Below are 20,410 nucleotides of genomic sequence, written 5' to 3'. Positions count from 1 at the left end.
TTAACTCAGAATATAAGTAGCTTTCGTTACACACATTTGCACATGAACGTCAGAACCAGCCGCCTCACAAACGACCTGCGTTTGGTTGATCTACGACGACGCCCTGCTTCACTCCTACATTTGGTAAAACACATTGTAAATGTATTGTGGAAAAAAAGATGGGAATAGTAAATAAAATTATATTGGATATATAAGAATGAATGAAATGTAAAATGTTTTGTTAACAGTCACGGTGTGCGTAACTAGGCAACAACGTTCTCGTTTACGTTGCATGACGTCATCGAAGTATGTCCCAGAACGTGCTCTTTTGCTACACACTCAAAAGTATGTACTTTTTAATCACAAAAAAGTACATACTTTTAGGTCGTAGTATAAGTAGGCGAATTGGGACTCAGCCATGGTGAAGCAGCATGCAAAAGCACCCTTCTGATTAGTCACAGGTGAGTGAAGTAATCAGGGCTCCACCTGCTAGTGAATTTCTATCCCTAAATCTCATTACTAATACACTTCCTAACAATAATGTTCAGCCCTTTAATGATACATAATTTGTCTTTGGCTGCATCCAAAATTGCATACTCTCTTAGTAGGTACTTCTTTTTAATACAATGTACTTTGTGACAGATAAAAGTATGTTCTATATAGTATGAATGTGTGTAGTAGGGGTGTCGCGATATATTGGTATTGATGATAATCGTGATATTTTAAAAATGAAATATCGTTATCATGTTAATTAGGGGTGTCTCAATGTACCGGTATTGGCGATAACTGTAATATTTCAAATGAATAGTACAAATATGAATGAATGAAGCATTTATATATAGCCTATATTTACATGACTTTTACAGGTCTAGAAAATACTGAACTGCTGTGCAAGCGCTTTACAATCATATTAGGGGAGTCTCTCCTCAACCACCACCAGTGTGCAGCATCCACTTGCAATATGTCGCAAGTCAGTTCTTTGCGTTCTTGGAATTGAGAAACCGCGATATTGTGTGAAATAGTGAAATATTGGGGTGCAGTTGTTGCCTGTGGCTGTATGTGAAGTAAGTGAAATGTATTTTTGGTCACTATCACGGTGGCGTTTCCTCCCACAGTGGCTTGTGTCCCATCCAGGCCCATCATTGAAATAGACATGATTATAAATGTACATGGTGCCAGTATATTGAAATTTATGAAAGAAACTAATTTTCTTTGAAGACTGGATCATTTATTCTGTGAAGCTGAGGTTAGGGGTTAATAATGTTGGTGAGTCTTAATGGCTTTTCAGCTGAACTGACTGAAACACTGTGTACAAATAGTCATTTTCAGTATTTGACACATTTTACATGCTTTGGTGACACAAGCATGTGTCATGGAAAGGTCCTTGCCCATGTGTGCACAAACAGTAACCCAGTAATATATTTACTAGTAAATTCATCAATAAATCACTATTTTTGTTATATTGCCTAAAACAGTGATAATTTATTTATTTATTTATTTATAAAGTATTATAATAGGAAAGCTATTTAGTGACATTGTTATAAAGAATTCAGAAACATTTTGAAATATTTTACATTTACTTCTGACAATTTTCCTTATGTTTTAAAAGAGAACAGATTTTTTCAGCCTGAATTTGTTGTTTCTAAAGTAAAAACTCCACATCATTCTGTATAATGAACACTTCAGTTCACTGCCTTCACAAAAGGTTTCATTTAAACCGCAAACCGCTCATGTTTCCCAGAATGATTTGAAAATGTGTTCAGGGTGTGTTTACTCATGTCAAACATAAAAACACTGATGTTGACTCAATAGGTGACCGGCAGAGCACCTAAAGACATCTCGCATAATTTTTTACCTTACCTTAGCTTGGTGTAAAAGAAGCATTGTTAAGTGTTTTATTAGACTTGTATGCTCTGGTTTTATTTAACTATTCAGACTACAGGTGCACTTATGAGCATGTGTGGACTTTCTCGTGCTTATGTCCACAAAAGGATGTCTAGCTGTGGTTAACCGTCCATTCATTAAACACTTAGTGGCACAAACAGATTAAAAAAGATGGCGCTGAAGCTGAACTACTCTTATGTAAGGAGATTTGGTTGTAAGTCGTTATTTAGCAGATGCTACTGCACTTATTAAAGGCACAGTTGCCTCTAGAGCAATCTGGTAGACCCACAAAAAATATGGAGGATTTGTATTCCATTTTAATTGACTGAATTCAACTAGTAAAAAATCTTATTTGATGCTGGTAGAATGATTATGATAGCACATTTTTAATCTAGTCTTTGTTGAGGCTGTAGCCGACAGGCATACAGAGCGGCAGTGATTTATCACAGTTTTATCTGGGGGAAATCCTCTCTCACAATGGACTGAAACAGGTTTGCTTTTAGACAAGTTGTAGGAGTCGAACAAGTTGTAAAAGCATCAACCTTACGCTGATGAAGAATAAATATATTTGTGTCAAATCCTCCAGCAAGAGGATTTACACTTCTGAATGTTTGTGTGTGTGTGTGTGTGTGTGTGTGTGTGTGTGTGTGTGTGTGTGTGTGTGTGCGTGCGTGCGTGCTTGGGGTGTATGGCGGTCCTGTCCTTCTGCTGACCTTAATTCTTAAGGTTCATAATTTGGGTGAATAATTAGAACAGAACTTTTATAGCATCTCTTGTGATTCAGCACAAATCACTCGCATTAATGTGATACATGTTAACTTGATGTGATAATAAGTTTAGTTTCTAAATGATCATATTCATTGCCATTAGCCTAAACATTTAACATTTATTCCACCATATATTTAACCTGACCAATAAATGTAATTGGTAACTGATAAGACAAGTTATTCAGTTGGGACTTCAACCTGAATGCGCAATGGGGACCATGGGGACCCAAATTGAGGACCCAATGAGGAAACAAGCTTATAAATCATACAGAATGAGTTTTTTTGAAAATGTAACAATGCTCATTCTCCAGTCATCATTTTTCTCCTTCTCTTTCTGTCTGTCCATTTTTCCCAGTGGAAGTGTTGCAGCATGAATTTGGAGGTATTTTGATGCCAGAAATTCCCTCTTTCAAGAAAAAACACTTTTCTCTCTCTGTCAGAATTGCTGTAGGCATCTCTTTCTACATTCTTGGTAGATAAATTTGTCTATCGCAATTCACAACAAAGTGCATATTTTAGCACACCTGGATATATAGATGTTTAACTGTTGAGATCTATGATGGTTCTCTCTTTGTTTTCCTCTTGAGAAGGAAAACAGACGACTCTTTTCATTGACGCTCATTCTCTCTCAGCTTTTTTCAGCACATGAAAACACATGGCATATTCATTCAGAGAACCTCACGTGTTTGTCATTCATCTGTTTAATCTTTGTTGTCGTTGCTGATATGGGTGTAGCTCAGATTGTCTATTCTGTCTCTCTATATCTCTGTTAGGTTTAGCTGATAATGTTCTCCTCCTGTGACAGAAATTGGCACAAACTGATGTAATTGTTATGAGAACACATGAGTGTTTATTCCAGCAGTCTCTGCGCCAGTTTGTCTTGTTTTCTTCTCATTTAGGCTAAGGTTCTATCAGTGTTACTGCTTTTTGTCCATCCATATCATATAATGATAAGCATGTCCTGTTTTGATCAGTCACATTATCTCTCTCTCTCTCTCTCTCTCTCTCTCTCTCTCTCTCTCTCTCTCTCTCTCTCATTCTCTTGTTCTCTTTATATAAACTGTGTAATCTAATAAATCTTAAAATAAATCAGTTTCTCTGTCCCTTGAGCCTCTCAGAAGGCAGAGAGGGCTTCAGGTTAACTGGTATCAGCAGTGCATTAGTCAGTCCTGCCAGACAAACTGCATGTCTTTTCATGTTTAATCACTTAATCAGATTGAGTTTTGGAGAAACAGAGCAGGACAGACAGTCTTGTTTTTCCATCATCTATGTTTGTAAATCTTGAGAGTCTGTGTGTGGAAGCAAACAATAAATGCCAGTAATAAGTCATTGTAAAGGTGCACTAAAGGGATAGTTCACCCAAAAATGAAAATTCTGTCATCATTTACTCACCCTCAAGTTGTTTCAAACTTGTATGAATTTCTTTTTTCTGCTGACCACAAAAGAAGATATTTTGAAAAATGTCGGTAACCAAACAGTTGATGGACCCCATTGACTTCCATAGTAGGGAAAAAAAATACTATGGAAGTCAATGGGGTCCATCAACTGTTTGGTTACCGACATTTTTCAAAATATCTTCTTTTGTGGTCAGCAGAAAATAGAAATTCATACAAGTTTGAAACAACTTGAGGGTGAGTAAATGATGACAGAATTTTCATTTTTGGGTGAACTATCCCTTAAGTAATGTCATGTTTTCAGCAATCACTTTGTTCACTGACTCTGGATGTAAGCTGTTTTTTATGTTTAGTGGAATTGCAAAGATAATGGCTATATTCAGAAGGGCACTGTATCATACTACTTTTGCTGTTTCTGCCATATAAAGATATGGCAGAAATAGTATGAGTAGTATGGATAGTATGATTTAGCAAATTTAGTTAATTAATGTTTTCTTAGTGATTTTTTTTTTTTTTTTTTTGGCATACTGTAAGTGTAAAGTAGTCATTGGGAGATACATAGTCAAAATTTTACCAATGTATAGCTTAAAGGTATAGCAGAGGATGTTTTACTTCCTGGTGGGTAGTCTAAACTATTGGTCCTCCTAATTGTCAATCATTCTAGTGAATCAATCAAACTTTTCAAAAAGTGGAGAGGGCAGGTCTTATCTAAAATTTGGAAAGATCCTCCGCTATACCTTTAAAGAAGGATCTGTATTTGGTCCTTACTGGTTGGTATTATTAGTTGGTGAGTAAAAACCATTTGTGAGACTATTTGGGTTCATAAAACACAATGTTGGAGATTTGCAGCTTACATTAACATGCACAGAGAGAGAGAGAGTGAAATATTTTGTCAACGAGTACAGTGCTTCAGGGATCTAGGTGTTTATGTGTTGCACCATTAAGGCCCGGGTATACTTAATTTTCCGTGTCCCTCTCCGTCTCGCCTCGTTCAGCGCATGCGCACTATCTAGAGGACTTGCTCAAGACACTCGCATATGCACTGTTGTATGTGCACCGTCCGCGCGTACACAAAAATTTGGCTGCATGTGACAGAAAATGACATCACATGCACAGTGCGTGGACCGTCGCGGAATAGGGCTGTCACTTTTGAGAAAAATCTAATTCGAACGGATATCAAATATCAAGCAATGTATTCGAATATCATCTACGAGTAAAATGAAGTTAACGAACAACCTCGATCCATCAGGAAACGCCACGTAGGTCGCTGAATTTTACTGCGCTTCATGAAAGAGTTTTTCTTTTGCGTGAAGAAGCCGTTCGCCGGAGATGTGTTAAAAGATAGCGGAGTGCATTGATTATCAGGCTACCGGTATAATAATCCTCCTGGCGCCAGGTCTGAGTAATTTACTCTCTTACCTTTGTTCTTTTATTAACATTAATGACACTTTAAGACCAGCCGCTGCTGACAGAGACGCGATCTGACACGCGTCCCATTTTCTCACAAATTTCTACGTTCATTTAAGACTTTATTTAAATAATTTAAAACTGCTCTTATGAGGACACTCGACAAAACGGACATTTGGCATAATTTGTGTATTATGGTTTGTTCAAGCCCGAAAGAGAACTCGATACTGACACGCATTTTTTCTGTGGGTTGTGTGTGTGTGTGTGTGTAATAGGCAGGAATTACAGCGCGGTCTCTTTAGTCTTGTCGTTATCTTCCATTTTCAAAACATTATAGAATATCGAATAAAAAGTGACAGCCCTATCGCGGAATGCGGACGACCGAAGTATACTTTAATATTTAGCCTCCAGCTCCACGGTTTATTTCTCATTTGCTGGTTGCCTGAGGCCTGGGCCTGTTGTGCTGCTATTTTCAACACATACACACTGATTCTTATCTCCGGTATGTCTGGAGAGGTTTGTAGTCTTCCTTATTTATGGCCTCTTTTACCATTAAAGGTAAGAAAACAGCTGCAGGGATCATTTGTCCCCATTCCCTTCCTTCTTTCTGTTGTTTGAAAGCTGTTATACTGATCAGTCGTTATGTTATCATCACAAGACATCTAGCACACTCACTCTGGCCTGTAGAGGTAGTCCTTCCCCTTGCCAGATACTCTGGATGTTGTGTGTGTAAAACCTGCTGTAAAGATGTATGAGCTTTCCTGAGATTTCCTCTGGACATAAATCCTCCCGCCTCAGACTGATCCAGTTGCATGCAAATTTTCCTGTTGTTCTCAGCTTAATTAATTCTGAAATAACGGGTAGCTGAATACATTCAGTATAAGAGCTCCTTCTCACTTTACATGGACTGATTTCTACAGACTTGAAGCCAGAGCATCTCTCAGGGTTCGTACGGTCATGAAAAACCTGGAAAAGTCATGGATTTTTAAAATGGCAATTTCCAGGCCTGGAAAAGTTTTGGAAAATGAATTAACTCATAAAGTTTTGGAAAAGTCATGGAAATTTGTTTTTCAAAATATCTGTGTACTTGAATTTGTTTAATTAATAAAATTGGGGAAACAAATTGCAATACTTTTTTCGTTTTACTGTGCGTTCACACCGGACGCGAATAGCGCGTCAAATTCGCGCCTGACGTGTCTAGAAATTTACGCGCGTCAGAGGCGAAATGACGCGTTTCCATTAACTAAAAGCGCTGAAACGGACATGAAAGGGGACCCATTTTTTTGGCCCATCTAGTTTTAGTCGCTGTCCTCAGTGCCGCAGAAAAGCGCTGAAACGGACATGAAGGGGAACTCATTCAGCGCTTTTCTACGGCACTGAGGACAGCGACTAAGTAGCCACACCTGTGTGGCTCTTGTGTTGCTGTCATCAGCTCAGTGCTTCAAATTAAAATAAGCTGCTTTGCATTTTCATATAGCTTCGTATGTGCCTTTCCATTACAGATTTGAGCAAAACTTTTTTTTTCTTCTAAATATCGATAAATAACTATTGCAAAAGGATGGCGTTTCCATTAACCGACTAAAACTTTTTTTTTTTTTTTTTTGATCAGTCATTCCAAAAATCATGGCAACGGAGGACGTTAGTAGGTTTATATCTCACCCACCGCCCTACAAATTATTATTATTAATGTCTTATCCAAGTATTAATGTCAGGGAAAGACCCTTATGCGAACGGCACATAGGCTATATGCTAAGTTTCTTCATGTTTCTCCCTTGATTGTGGCATTTCTTTGAGAGTAGGCTATCCCTGTATTGTTTCTTTTATGAATTTAATAAGGAACCCTGGCTTTCATGTATTCTTTCTGTCCAAAAGGTCCGTGTTCTTTTGTGTCCACTCGTTTTTCCTTTAACCCCCAAATGAAAAACGAAAAATGAAGGGTTGTTGTAAGTAGGCTATTTTTAAAACGCAAAGTTGAACGCCAACATTTAAATTTGAACTGTAGGCTACACCAAATGCTGTGCGAAAAAGAAAAAAATATCGACAAATTTTCTGATTTTTGTTTATGACTTTTTGCCTCTTTGTTAAACATTTAAAATATATATGATTTTTTTCTTTTAAAAAATGTATTTGGTCTTTTATTTTCCGTGTTCACATTTATGAGGAAAAAACAATGTTACGTGACCGTTCTCCATTACGGTACTGAGTCCTCTGAGAGCGGCACTAAAAGACTTTAAAACTTACACAGAGACCTCAAACAGAAAGCACAAAGCCTTCCTAAACGAATTTCGTTTTGTATTAATTGTATCTTGATTTTAAAATGTTTCATTAACCAATTGCTTAATAGCCTAAATAAAAAGTAAATAGCAGAAAATAGATAATCACGACACAGAGGCGCCGGAGTGAACTGGATCATCCATGAACCGAAACTCAGCGTAAAAGGTAGCCTACTCGCCTCACAGACCTAAACAAAACTGAAATAGGCCTATATCTATTATCTACAGAAATATCTACTTTTAAACAGAACAATTCAAAACAAAATAAAACGATGTAGCCTAATCCGTATGAAATGTGCATTTCTCTCCGGCGTGTTCACTACTAAGAAGATCGCGAGTCAGTCAACTTCGTCTTTGCAGTCGACACAGAAAATACTTGTTTATTAATAAACAATTAAAATTGAGAGAGAGAGAGAGAATATAAGATTAGTTTGACTAATTTTGAGGACTTCTAATGATCTGTTAACAATCTCGTTTTTTTTTTTGTTATGTTTTTTATGGCGTTTATCGCATTTTGGAAAAGAGCTCTTCAAGCACATTTAGATTTTTCATCCGCTACTAACGTTACCCGCCCACAAGGAGTTAATTAACATGTATACACAGATGTTTTATGGAAAACTATGTCATGAATATTTACCTTTAAGTCATGGAAAAGTCTTGGAAAAGTCATGGAAATTTAATGGTAAAAATGTGTACGAACCCTGATCTCTGTAGATGTTCTCTCTCTTCTTTTACCTCAAACTCTGTAGCCTGTGATAAAGTGTGCTACACACACACAGACACACACACACACACACACACACACACACACACACACACACACACACACACACACACACACACACACACACACACACACACACACACACACACACACACACACACACACACACACAGGAACTGAGCATTACTCCTGATGACAGCCTTGGATGAAGGACCATGTCATATAATGAGCCATTAACAAAGGGTGCAACACAAGAACTGCTTTTTTGCCCCATGGATGAATATCCACTCTGAAACAGTGTTTTCCTCTTCCTGCCATACATTGACTGTGTGGACTTTATGAGATAATTTTTGTGTCTATTTACAAGGTAACATATCAGTGTCAAAAATGGTTAAAGTCTTACAGGGGTAGACGGAACGCACAAAATACACACACACACACACATATCCAGGAATTGTATATTATTATATAAACATATACAACACACATTTTAAACTTTCATGAACAATGAAATACTACCTTTATTATTAGGAAAACACAATGGCTGTCATTAGTTGCCACTTTTTGACTATTTCATTTGTATGCAACTAAGTTGTAAATGCTTTTGGAAATATGAATATACAAATATATAAAGATACAATGTACATATATTTGTCATGCCAATAAAGTTCATTAAAAATTAAACTATTTGAAACTGAGAACAGGGGAAGTAAATGCTTTCAAAATGTTTTATTTAAAAAAATTTTTTTTCAATATTTTGTTTTAATGTTTCTGGCATGGCAATGAGTTGATCCTGTTTTTTTGAGGAATCTTTCCTACATGGCTTCCTGCTGTTACAGTGTGCTGCTGGAATGCGAGTATTCATGTTCCAGTCACTGCAGAGTGCTTTGGCTCCCCCTGGTCCGCCTGCATTTAACTCCTTCCCTCAAGCCCAGCTCTCCACAAACCTTTAGTGAGAGAGATTCAGACAGCAGAATTCTGTATTTTCACCACAAGGTACCTGTAAGAGGTTTATTATTGCACCTATAATAATCTCAAAATGAAGTGTGTAAGTTCTGTGCCCTGTGATTGACACCAATCAGAATTGTTTTCTCAAATACTCCTGCTTCTTCCATTCCGCCTACCATCTTTCATTAAAGGGATACTCCACCGTTTTTTCATATTAAACTATGTTATTCCCTTAACTAAGACGAGTTGATACATACCTCTCTCATCTCAGTGAGTGCACTTAATCGCTCTGGCGCGCGGTGACACTTTGATAGCACTTAGCTTAGCCCAGTATATTCAATGGTATCTAACAGCAATGAATTTAGAAGTGACCAAACACATCAATGTTTTCCCTATTTACACGAGTAGTGTAAACAGTTACACGAGTAGTTATACGACCAAGTATGGCGGAATAGCACTTTTGGCAAATATATGACTTTAAAAAAAATGTTTTTGCAATGTAAGCATCATAACAAAGTATATAAATACATTAATATGGTACTGTACCAATGCTATTCGGCCAACGTCGGTTGTCCGTGAGAGTCTGTCAGGCCAGTTTTTGCGGTGTGTTCTACACGTCGGCTCTAGTCGGACTCACGTCTGCAGCAATTGCCCGATTCTGCATGTAGTCTTTGGGGTGTTTTCAAGAGCAGCTTTTTGTCCCAGAACGCAGCCGACGCAAGGCTAGTTCTTTGATGTCGGCTTGGTGTGTTACGGCCTTAAAATGCAGCACTTATTTATACACTACAGGGGTCCCTGGTCCATTTCTCTATACATCAATTTAACCTTGGCCTGTAAATGGTTGAAGACCTCTGGACTAGAGCCAAAGGAACATGTGTTTTTACAATGCCTGGTTAAAAGTAAATATATTTTAATTTAGGAATGGTCACATGCTTGACATTGAGAGTTTTAGTGAGGCAGGGTCGTACACTGCACAGACTCTATTTATACTGAACCCCTATATAAATAGACAGACCTAACCTAGTGATGAAAAACTTAAACACAGAGAACCACATATGTGGATTCAAATTAGTATGACCTTAACTCAGTGTTCAGGTTTATGTGCAGCTTGGTACTAAGCTGAGAAATCTCCTTTGTGTTCTGGCAGGTCAGGCTCACATAAAAGCTAGATGTTTGAGTTTGAGTGCTTTGAATGCTGTTTCCAGCAGGGGAAATATATACCAGTGGATGTATTTGTTGACTTTTCCAAAGTGATTTATATACTTGAATGTGGTTTAATTATTGATTTATGGGTCCTGTAAATGTTACTTAAGAAAATCAATATCTAAGATGACATTAAAAGGAACTGGTTAAAAATTTACTTAAACACTGAGTTGCATTTGTTTGCCCAGTACGAGAGCTTCTTGAGCAGCAAATCAGCATATTATAATATATCTATACAATGATTTCTGAAGGATCATGTGACACAGAAAACTGGAGTAATGGCAGCTGAATATTCAGCTTTGCCATCACAGGAATAAATTGCATATTAATATATATATATATATATAATAAAAAAATTTTTTACTGTATTTTTGTACAAATAAATGTAGAATAATAAACTTCTTTTAAAAAAAAACTTTATAAACCGTAGTATGTAAATTCACCCACTGCACTTCTTCAAATCAGCTAGCACATGGCTGCAGTCTTACATCGAAATGTATGTTGTTTAAATGCTTAGCTGATGCTAGTTCGCTGAAAAAGGATAATTCTGTCATCAATGTTGGATCTTTATTTAATGGAAAAATATGCAGTTAATGGAAAAAACAAAACAAAAAAAACTGCAGATGGAAAGAGGCAGTCAGACTTCTAGGGCTGGGTACCGAGTTCGATACTTTTTAGGTACCGACCGAATTGCCTCGATACTATCGAGTATCGAAAATGTTGAGAGAATAATATTAGAAATCAAAGTACTCTTGCATCTCAGGCAAAAGTCTCATCATCATCGGCAGGTAAATACACTTGCGTGATTGTTATGTGGACCGGCTCTCTCGGTTTCCTTGGTAACCAAATATAACTCCGCCGCTGCTGTAGACTGCTTATAAATACAGGGAACAAATTATAACTAATGCAATGTGATGAAAGGGTAGTTTGATTTCTAACATTATTCTCTCAACAGACATTTACATCGATAGTCTGGCGTTATAATTTATTTGCTTTTGGTGTACTGTGGAGTGGGTAAAACTGTTTTTAATGGCAGGCTAACGTGCACCGTTGACTCGCGCTAGCCTAGCACCGGCGAACTGTCCAAAAGTAAGGACTGGATGAATTTTTTTTTAAACTGTCTCCACTGATGAATAACAACCAGGCTCACTTGAAAATGAGGTCCGATGTCGAAAATCCTGAACCACCCCTTTAAAGTGATCAAAAATGACCTTAAAACATGTGTAATGTTACAAAAGATTTCTGTTTCAAATAAATGCTGTTCTTTTGAAATTTTTATTCATCAAAGAATCATGAAAAAAATGTATCATAGTTTCCAAAATATTAAGCAGCAAACTGTTTTCATATTTCTGAAGGATCATTTGACACTGAAGTAATGATTTTGAAAATTCAGCTTTGACATCACAGGAATAAATTACATTCTGAAATATATTCAAATAAGATTTTAAATTGTAATGCTATTTCACAATGTTACAAGTTCTACTGTAATTTTTATCAAACAAATTCAGCTTTGGTGAGCATGAGCTCTTTATAAAAAAATGTTGTTCTAAGGAGCATGAGTCCAACTGAAAAAATTAAATCAAAGTTTTTCTGAGGTAATGTGTTATGTAATCTTGTTAAAATGGATTTCATAAAATTGGTATCGAAAAAAGTATCGTTCAGGAACCGGTATCGAAATCAAGGTATTGGTATTGGTATCGAAATTTTTTGAACGATACCCAGCCCTACAGACTTCTAAAGAGAGAAAAAAGGATTCTGAGGTACAAATAATGAATTAATTATTTAATTATAACTGTGATTCAAATTAAGTTAGAGGTGCTTTAATGCAGCTTAGACCAGCTGTGCATTTGACTGAGGCACTGACCCCCTCTGCCCCATGTTCACCTTACCCCTCACGGTCTGTCTTTCTCCTTGTTGATCCCTTCTCAGCTTTTAGACAGTGACAAGCAGATCAAGTGTCAATCACTCATCTTGGACAGCATTTCTCCTCCCATTAGAGCTCTGTGTCCATTCACTATGCCAGCATGGAGTCAGTCTCTGGGTGTATGTAGTTGTCTCAGTGAAAATCCTGGTTACCACTGTTTCCTTTAAAAACCCTTTGCTGTAAATTTCCCTGACTCATTTCTGTTCTTACAAGTAACATACATTTGACTGAATTATGTATATTGATAAATGTATTGAATTCAAAAGCATTGTTTTGAATAACATCATGTACTAGTCAGTTAAGGTCACATAAAGTGAGTCAGTTCAGTTCAGTTGGATGCAATTTTATACATATTTTTTTTTATATTCTCACTTTTATATTTACATTTTAATTGTTGTTTAGGTTTTACTAATTTTATGTGCTTTTGTCAATTCTACCATTTCTATTTAACTTTATTTTTAAAATAAATATTTCATTTTTAGTCATTTTAGTACTTTTTTACTTTTAAGTTTTTCGTATAATTTTTACATTTTATTTCAGCTTTATTTAAATTACTGATTTTAAAATATATATAATTTATATAATATATATTAAATATTATAATTATATAATAAATTGTATATATATTTTATAATAGCAACACTGGATGATTTGAGCTGATTTATTTTTTATTTTTTATGTATGATGTGTAAAAATACATAATACATTACGGAGAGGATAGTTTACCCAAAAATGTAAATTCATAATTTACTCACCCTCATGAATTTCTTTCTTCTGTGGAACATAAAAGTAGATATTTTGAAAAATGTAGTGCCCATTGACAAAAAACAACAACACATTTAAAAAAATATCTTCTTATGTGTTCCACAGAAGAAAGACAGTCATACAGGTTTAGAACTACACAAAGGTGAGTAAGTGATGATAGAATTTTCATTATTTGGGTAAACTTATCCCTTTAATACTTTCTTTTAATTGTAAGACACTGCATATTTAATATGTAGTTTGCATGTTTGTGTTGACAATTTTTTCCCTTGTGTAAGTTTTGCTCCAGCAGCTTGTGTAGAGTGTGATGGGGAGGGGCTTTTGAGCTGTGGGTGTGTCCATAACTTTCTGAGTGACAGGCAGCCAGGCAGTGTGAGAGGGGAGGGGCAGAGTGTGTGAGGGCGGTCTCTACCTCGTGAGCTGCTGCAGTGTGTGGGGAGTGTGTCAGTGTGTCGGAGACCTGCAGTTTGGAAGGGTTAGTGAGCAACACACACAAACTTGCCCACTCAGCACACATGCACGCACACCCACACGCAACCCCGGCACGGGACGCCGCCGGACTCACTGGAAAATGAATCTAATGAAGGGAAGGACAATCCGCCTGCAGCATGGTGAGTACAGACAGCGGTGGAGTTTAGAGGTGCTAATGGCTTTACCTTATGGGGGGTTGAGACGGGGGAGGGGTGGGAGAGAGGGGGATACTGTTACTGTTTTTACTGAGTTTTACTGTACTGCTGCTGATTACATGTATCAACAGTGTGAGATTGAGGATACTAGGAGAGAAGGGTGTAGCTAAGCGGGGACATCTTTATATTGTTGCTGGTTATTCAGGGTTTATGTGAACAGAACCTCTAGTTGTTGTGTGTTTTTAATGAATAAGTGGTTAGAGTGTGTGTTGGTGGTCTTGTACTGTCCTTGACACAGGTAAAGCAGCCAAGGGGAGCGAAACTGTGGATTCAGCACTTCACTGAGAGCTGACTGCATTCTGCTGTTTTTCTATAGGTTTCATAGAGCCGGCTTGAATGTGTCTGTGTGTGACATATCTTCATGACTATCGGGGTGTAGCCTATGTGTGTGTGTGTTTAGGCCTGTCACGCCAGCTGTTCTCTGCATTACACTCGTCTCCTTTACATCTCAGCGAGCCTATAAAGAGGTCAGCCATGCAGAGAGGAAGGGAAGTGTGTATGTGTGCGCAACACTCTTGGCCTTTCGCTCTCTTATAGGTGACTGCTGCCCTGAAGGTGAGGAATGAAGGCAATATGTTTCATCTGAAACAATATTTTTTGATTGTTTGAAAACACTGACATGTGTGGATTCAATTTAGCCCTGTCTTCTGCGTTTGGGGTTGATATTGAAAATGGGCCCAGATGGAAAGAATGTAAGATGGAAAGAGGGGCAAAATGAAGTGTTTAGAGTAGAAGTACGTTGCTATTAGTACACTCATATGCTCATTCATCAGTCCAAACCACAATTACGCTCCGAGCAGGTTGCGCCGTGCTACATCTGCTCGTTGAACCACAAACATTCATAGTTCTAACTCTTTATGAGGCACTTCCTCTGACCTGAAGTGTATCTTCTCTAAGAGCGCTGCTGGGCTTGTCCTGTGAACAATCGCTCTGTCCTTGTAATTGAGTGAGCCGGGTACAATTTACAAAGTCAATCTAAACATCCAATCCCCCAAACTGCATATGGTTCAGTTTTTCAGGAAACACTGCAGCTCTGGCTCAGTGATCTGTAGCTTACAATAGCTGTCGAGGTAGCTGGAAACAAATGCGTTTAAAAGCTAAATAGCCTCCCGCTCATTCATTCACGTCCACCTCTGCTTGTCTAGATGCCAGAGCCTTAAATTAGGCCCATTTATTGTCCTTCATTGCTTTTTTTGTGTGTGTCTCTGGGCAATTTGGCAGTGATCTTTAATTCAGCCTACCTCACTGTAGAGACATTTGTCCAAGGGTCACTGGGTTATCTAGTAACTGTGTTTGAAGAGCAGGTTTACTCAGATGCTTTAGACTTTAGAGAGGTCTGAGGTTTGTCTGGAGCTGTGTTCAGGTAGAGGGCTTTTCCTGAGCCTGCCCTGATGTGTTAAACTTTAACTCTTCAGAGAAAAGCTGCATGCTTAGAAGATTTCATGACTCTTGACTGAAGAATTTTGCCGTTCCGTTCTTCAGGGGCTTCGTGAGGAAGGCAGCTGCAGGGTTTTTGATAAATAGGGGGTCTCAACAGTAATAACAAACACCTTGTCTTCTACAGTATTTAATGTATAGGCATGTGTTTGTAAATGTGTGGCTTCATTTTGCTAGTGGGCATATGTCTGATGTGTGTGTGTGTCTGAGGGTTTACTTAACTTTAAGGAAGTCCCAAGAACTAAGATAAATCTGCCAATGTGGCCCTTTTGGGTTATATATATTTATACATTCACTACCGTTCAAATGTTCGGTATGATTTTTGTAATGCTGTAATTATTTGATCACACATACAGTAAAATATTTTTAGTATTAATGTTATTGTGATTTAAATGAGCTGTTTTCTACTTTATTATATTTAAAAATGTAACTTATCCATGTCACATGATCCTTCAGAAATCATTCTAATAAGCTGATTTTGTGCTCAAGAAATAGTGGTGGGCGAGAAGACCAAAATCATGATACGAGTCTTTTTATTTCACGATAATGATATATATCACAATATAGTTATTTTTGCTTTAAATAAGGTTTTTATGATATCAGAATTTGTTTTCATTTGAAATTTTTGTCACCAATTTAAATATCACAAAAAATAATACTAGTCTAAGTAAAAAAAAAAACTCAAGCTGACTGAAGACAAGTAAACAGTGATAAAATAAGGACATAGAAACTAATTACAAGCATATAGGAAAACAAACTACAATAGAACAAAGACACAAATGAAATGGACCTACCTGAAAAACTTTAAGCACCAGAAATAAGAAATACTACATAAATAAATGGAGCAATTCCAATAGGGTCCTCACAACATCGGTGCTCAGGCCCTAATTAAATTGTATAAAATAATCATATGTATAAAAACACTGCATAGACTTCACTGTGCAAAATTTTATTTGCATTTATTCTGATTAAAGTTACAAAAGTGATTCAGTCAAGAGCAATTAGAGATGTTTTTTTTTTTTTTGTGTGTGTGATTAACATTAATGACACAGATGACAGCAGGTATATTTTGATGCTTTAAGACCGAATACCTTGATCCAATATACTGATTCACATGTGTTTTCTTTCTATGGATGTTGTTCCATACCTGGAAGCATTTTTTTCTCTCTCCATACAGTGAAAATCAATGGGGTTGCATGTTGTATTGAGCCCAAATGATTTTCATTGTTTGGGTAAAAACAGCTGAAACATTCTTCAAATCTTTTTTGAGGTTTGATGGAGTTGTGCTGAGAGGTTATATTCTAAATAACATGAATAGAACTACATTATGAATCAGTGTATTGCTATGGAACTTGTTTTGGTGGCTCTTGTTGCTTCAAGAATGCTGTCACACCCTTTGGGTGTCTTTCCTTTAACGTGGTAAACCCAACGCACTAGGCAGGAAAGAAAACTGTTCTGTGTGGAGCATTTGAGGAGGAAGTTAATGGTCCAATTGTAGAGGAAAAGATGATTAGGATATATAAATAGGATACATAAATGTGCACACATTTTAGTGAGATGTAAACACTCATATTTAGGTTAATTCTCATTGCCCTTTTACACCCTGTGACATATTTTAGCAGATGCCAAAAGAGTTCCGTCCAAATTCGCTGTGATAACAAAGGCTACTTCTGAAAGACTGTCAGACATCAAGTTGGGAAAATCACCATTAGATAGAAACTTGCTCATGTTATTCACACTGACCTGTTAGTTTACTCAGTCTGTTATTATACACAATTGCCCTCAGAAGCACAAATCCAGGTTCAGTTGAAATCTACATTTAAAGGATTGGCAAAGGGTAACTGTCCTAGAATGGCTATACTTTGTTATCATGTGTTCTTCTGAATTGTTTATCTTCACAGTTGGTGCCCATTGCTTGTGCCAAATGAAAACATAGGGACCCCCCCAAAATTTATGTAACCCCTTCCACATGACCTTACTCTGTCACATCCTGCTGAGTTCAGCCCCAGACAGTGTCTCCACACAATCCAGCTCTCAGCCAATGGAGTCTCGCTTCACAATAGAAGAGATGAGGACTCAATCCATCAGTGGCAGAGGGCCAAAAGTCAACGTTTTTTTTGTGTGTTTGGCTCATGAATAGGCTTTGATCTCAATGCAGCCACTCTGAAGCTGTACACCGTTCTGGAGATTAACCCCAAAGACCCTAGGACTCAAGATTTTAAGTTGTATGTTTGACTGATTATGTGCCAGTGGTATTAGATGGAGTCCCATCTACAGGTTTGAATTTCAGGGAAAGACTGATTAAAATTAGTTGGGATTTATTTTAGGAGACACTTGAAGCTAAAAGCTGCCGGCCCCTTAATGAATGTGTATCGGTTAGCAACTGCCACTCAATCGTCTTAATCCACATTCACTCATTCAGGATTCATTGAATATAGTAGAGACATAGAGTTGACATAGAAGTGGAGACTTATAGAGATAAACTATGATAGAAACTCTGTTGAGCTGGAATCGATGTGTTGGAGTAATATTCATTTTGTATCTTGTCACCCTATATATTTGTTTATTAAAGTGGCATTAAATTAAAATTCACCCTGTCTATTTTGTAAATGCATGTTGTAGATCTTGTTGTGAACAGTTCATCCATGTATGTTTCTTTTTTGTTTTATTTTACCTCGTAATACTTAATCCAAATATCATAACTAATCATAACATTCTTTTTGTGAAAACAAAAGGCTTCTCTCAGGTGACCTATGCTTAGAGCCCGAAGCCATTTGTTTTGAGAATAATGGCTGGCTGATGAAGTTATTGGCTGGCTAGCCGGCTCAGCCAAAACCTAAATGGCTGCTGCAGCCGCCAAACTTTTCATAGCTGCAAATGGCTGAAGCTGCCACTTCATGTCTACAGATGTCTATGTTATACTGATTTACTAGATCTCAATATTTCCAAGCAATGCATGGCTTACACTATATTTCTACAAAATGCAATACAATGTAATAAAGAAAACACCAGATTTTACTTTCACAACGAATGTACATATTTATTTTGTAGTCTGTATGCTACTAAACATTTTCAAATAGCGACGGCAGAGATCGCGGAGAAGTATGTTGATTAAGAACGCAAACTTTTGTTGAATTTATGAGAAATCTACAGACGCAAACAGATGAAGTGTAGTAAAATAAAGACCTAAATGTGTATTTCGGACTTTTTTTCACCACAAGTCTGAAAGAAGACATGTTATTGAAGACAAATATCCAAAAATCTCAAAATTGACCAGTAAAAAAAAAAAACGATGTTTTTGCCTGCCGTGTCTCGCCTTAATATAAACACACACTGTTATCAGTATTATTTTGGACAAAGTTTTGCACATTTCACTTCAATGTACACTGAAGCATGCGTCGTGAATTAGCAATGTGGAAACGGTGGTTTGTTACTGCAGTAATATCACGTTCAGTGCTATAAATCTCTCCGTTCCAGAATATTTGGTTCATAACATCAATCTTTGATTCAGGTGTTTGTGCAACCGTGCCCTGAAGATTTAACAAAAGTCTGGGTAGGCCTAAGTTAAAAAAAAAAAGTAAGTAGGAATTAGGAAAGTATGTGAGAAGTGAGATCCAAATTACCTTGCTTGCTTCTTTCCGCCATTTCACCTCAGTGCGAGAAAAAAATGCATCGCTTCTTCTGTACGGAAAACGAGCAATTTTAATTGGTCGTCAATTCACTGTGAGTCTGTGTATCGTAGCAACGAGCACAAGACTGTGCTGTTATGAATCCAGTGGGAAAATAGATCTCGTGTATTGTTTATATATTTAGTGTGTGTATGTCTCTATGTGATAGAATTAATATTTGATGCAAATAATTCTAGCCGGCTCAGCCAAACTTTATCAGATGGCGGCTCAATTTGGCTTACGAAATTATTGGCTGACGGCGGCTGAAATTCTAAATGGCGCAAATGGCGGCGGCTTCGGGGTCTACCTATGCTGGACTTCTCCAGTCATTGAGTTCACTTAAACCCGCCCCTGCACAATCGACTTCAAGCTCGCATACATTTTTAGGTTAAACTCCACATCTCAAAATCCAATCAGCAGCCGGTGCAGAGAACTAAGTCCCCTCCCTAAATTTTTTCATTGCAACTTAAATGATTTCTATGTTCTCATACCATATCCTTGGCCATGTGACCTGAGGGACCCACTGAGGAACTCTTGAGTATTTCCTACTCATTGGATTTAAGCAATGGCCCCTGTACCGTGAAATTAATTTGATATACCAAGGTACTTCAAAGAACACTGTAGGATTACCACCATGCTAAATGTCCATAAAACATAGTATTGTTCTTGCAGCGATTTCATCAAAAATCTCAGACTTGTAGAATATAGAATACCATCCGTTCTAAACTGCTGGTGTATGTTCTGTGTAAGTTGGGCAAGAGATTCAGATGATCAGTTCTCTGTTTTCATTTCAAGGTGAATGAAAACACACACGCATGACGCATCCATTGGTCACACTCTACAAAGCATTCAAGAATGACTGTTGGGCCCAAATAGTGTTAATGGACATTTGATTGTTTTGAGTAGACAGCTGTAGATGGACAGAGCCTCTTATGAGTCTTGGCTTCTCCAGGCACACTGTTTACAGCCTGACGCCTGCCCAGTGTGGCAGTATGAATCAGAGCGCTAGCCTGACGCCTCTGGGTCAGCATGTGGGCCGTCTGAAAGACTGACACTCTTAAAGCATTCAGAGAACTCGGATGGGATAATCTATATTGCTGTCACCATCTGAGGGTTGTTTTTCAATACTCCTATATCTGTACATCAGCACAACACACAGTTTTATGTAAAATAATACAGGGATTCAGAATTGAAGTTAATTCATTTGAATTTGTTCAGAATGGACAGTGTTGATTGTACTTCACCACAGCTGAATTGACCATGTCCTAACCAGATTTAACATTTTGTCAATCATTTGGTTTCTATTTCTGTAGCATTGTGTTGAGTAGCTCCACCCACAATAAAATATCATTGG

The 20,410-nt window shown here is 37.4% G+C and overlaps 1 protein-coding gene and 1 long non-coding RNA gene across 3 annotated transcripts in view; both read left to right on the top strand.

Annotated features, from left to right (window-relative positions):
* Nucleotides 1–4,235: 4,235 nt before the first annotated feature.
* On the top strand, nucleotides 4,236–9,745 carry LOC309492282. The gene is made up of 3 exons (XR_014203499.1): nucleotides 4,236–4,615; nucleotides 4,770–6,376; nucleotides 8,419–9,745. It is a non-coding gene; the product is annotated as an uncharacterized lncRNA (long non-coding RNA).
* Nucleotides 9,746–13,397: 3,652 nt separating this feature from the next.
* Nucleotides 13,398–20,410, top strand: part of plekhg4 (pleckstrin homology domain containing, family G (with RhoGef domain) member 4) — a 73,806-nt gene continuing 66,793 nt past the window's right edge. Inside the window, exon 1 of one of the 2 annotated variants that reach the window (XM_082161087.1) lies at nucleotides 13,398–13,876. In XM_082161087.1, the coding sequence (XP_082017213.1) occupies nucleotides 13,874–13,876 (3 nt within the window). In that variant the 5' untranslated portion in view covers nucleotides 13,398–13,873. The remainder of the gene's footprint in view (nucleotides 13,877–20,410) is intronic. The other variant, XM_082161086.1, reaches the window with a different exon arrangement.

This window comes from Leuciscus leuciscus, assembly GCF_965113295.1.
Source record: "Leuciscus leuciscus genome assembly, chromosome: 2".
Taxonomy (NCBI): domain Eukaryota; kingdom Metazoa; phylum Chordata; class Actinopteri; order Cypriniformes; family Leuciscidae; genus Leuciscus; species Leuciscus leuciscus.
The sequence above is the reverse complement of the archived record's forward strand: the minus strand, read 5'-3'. Positions and strand labels throughout refer to the sequence as shown.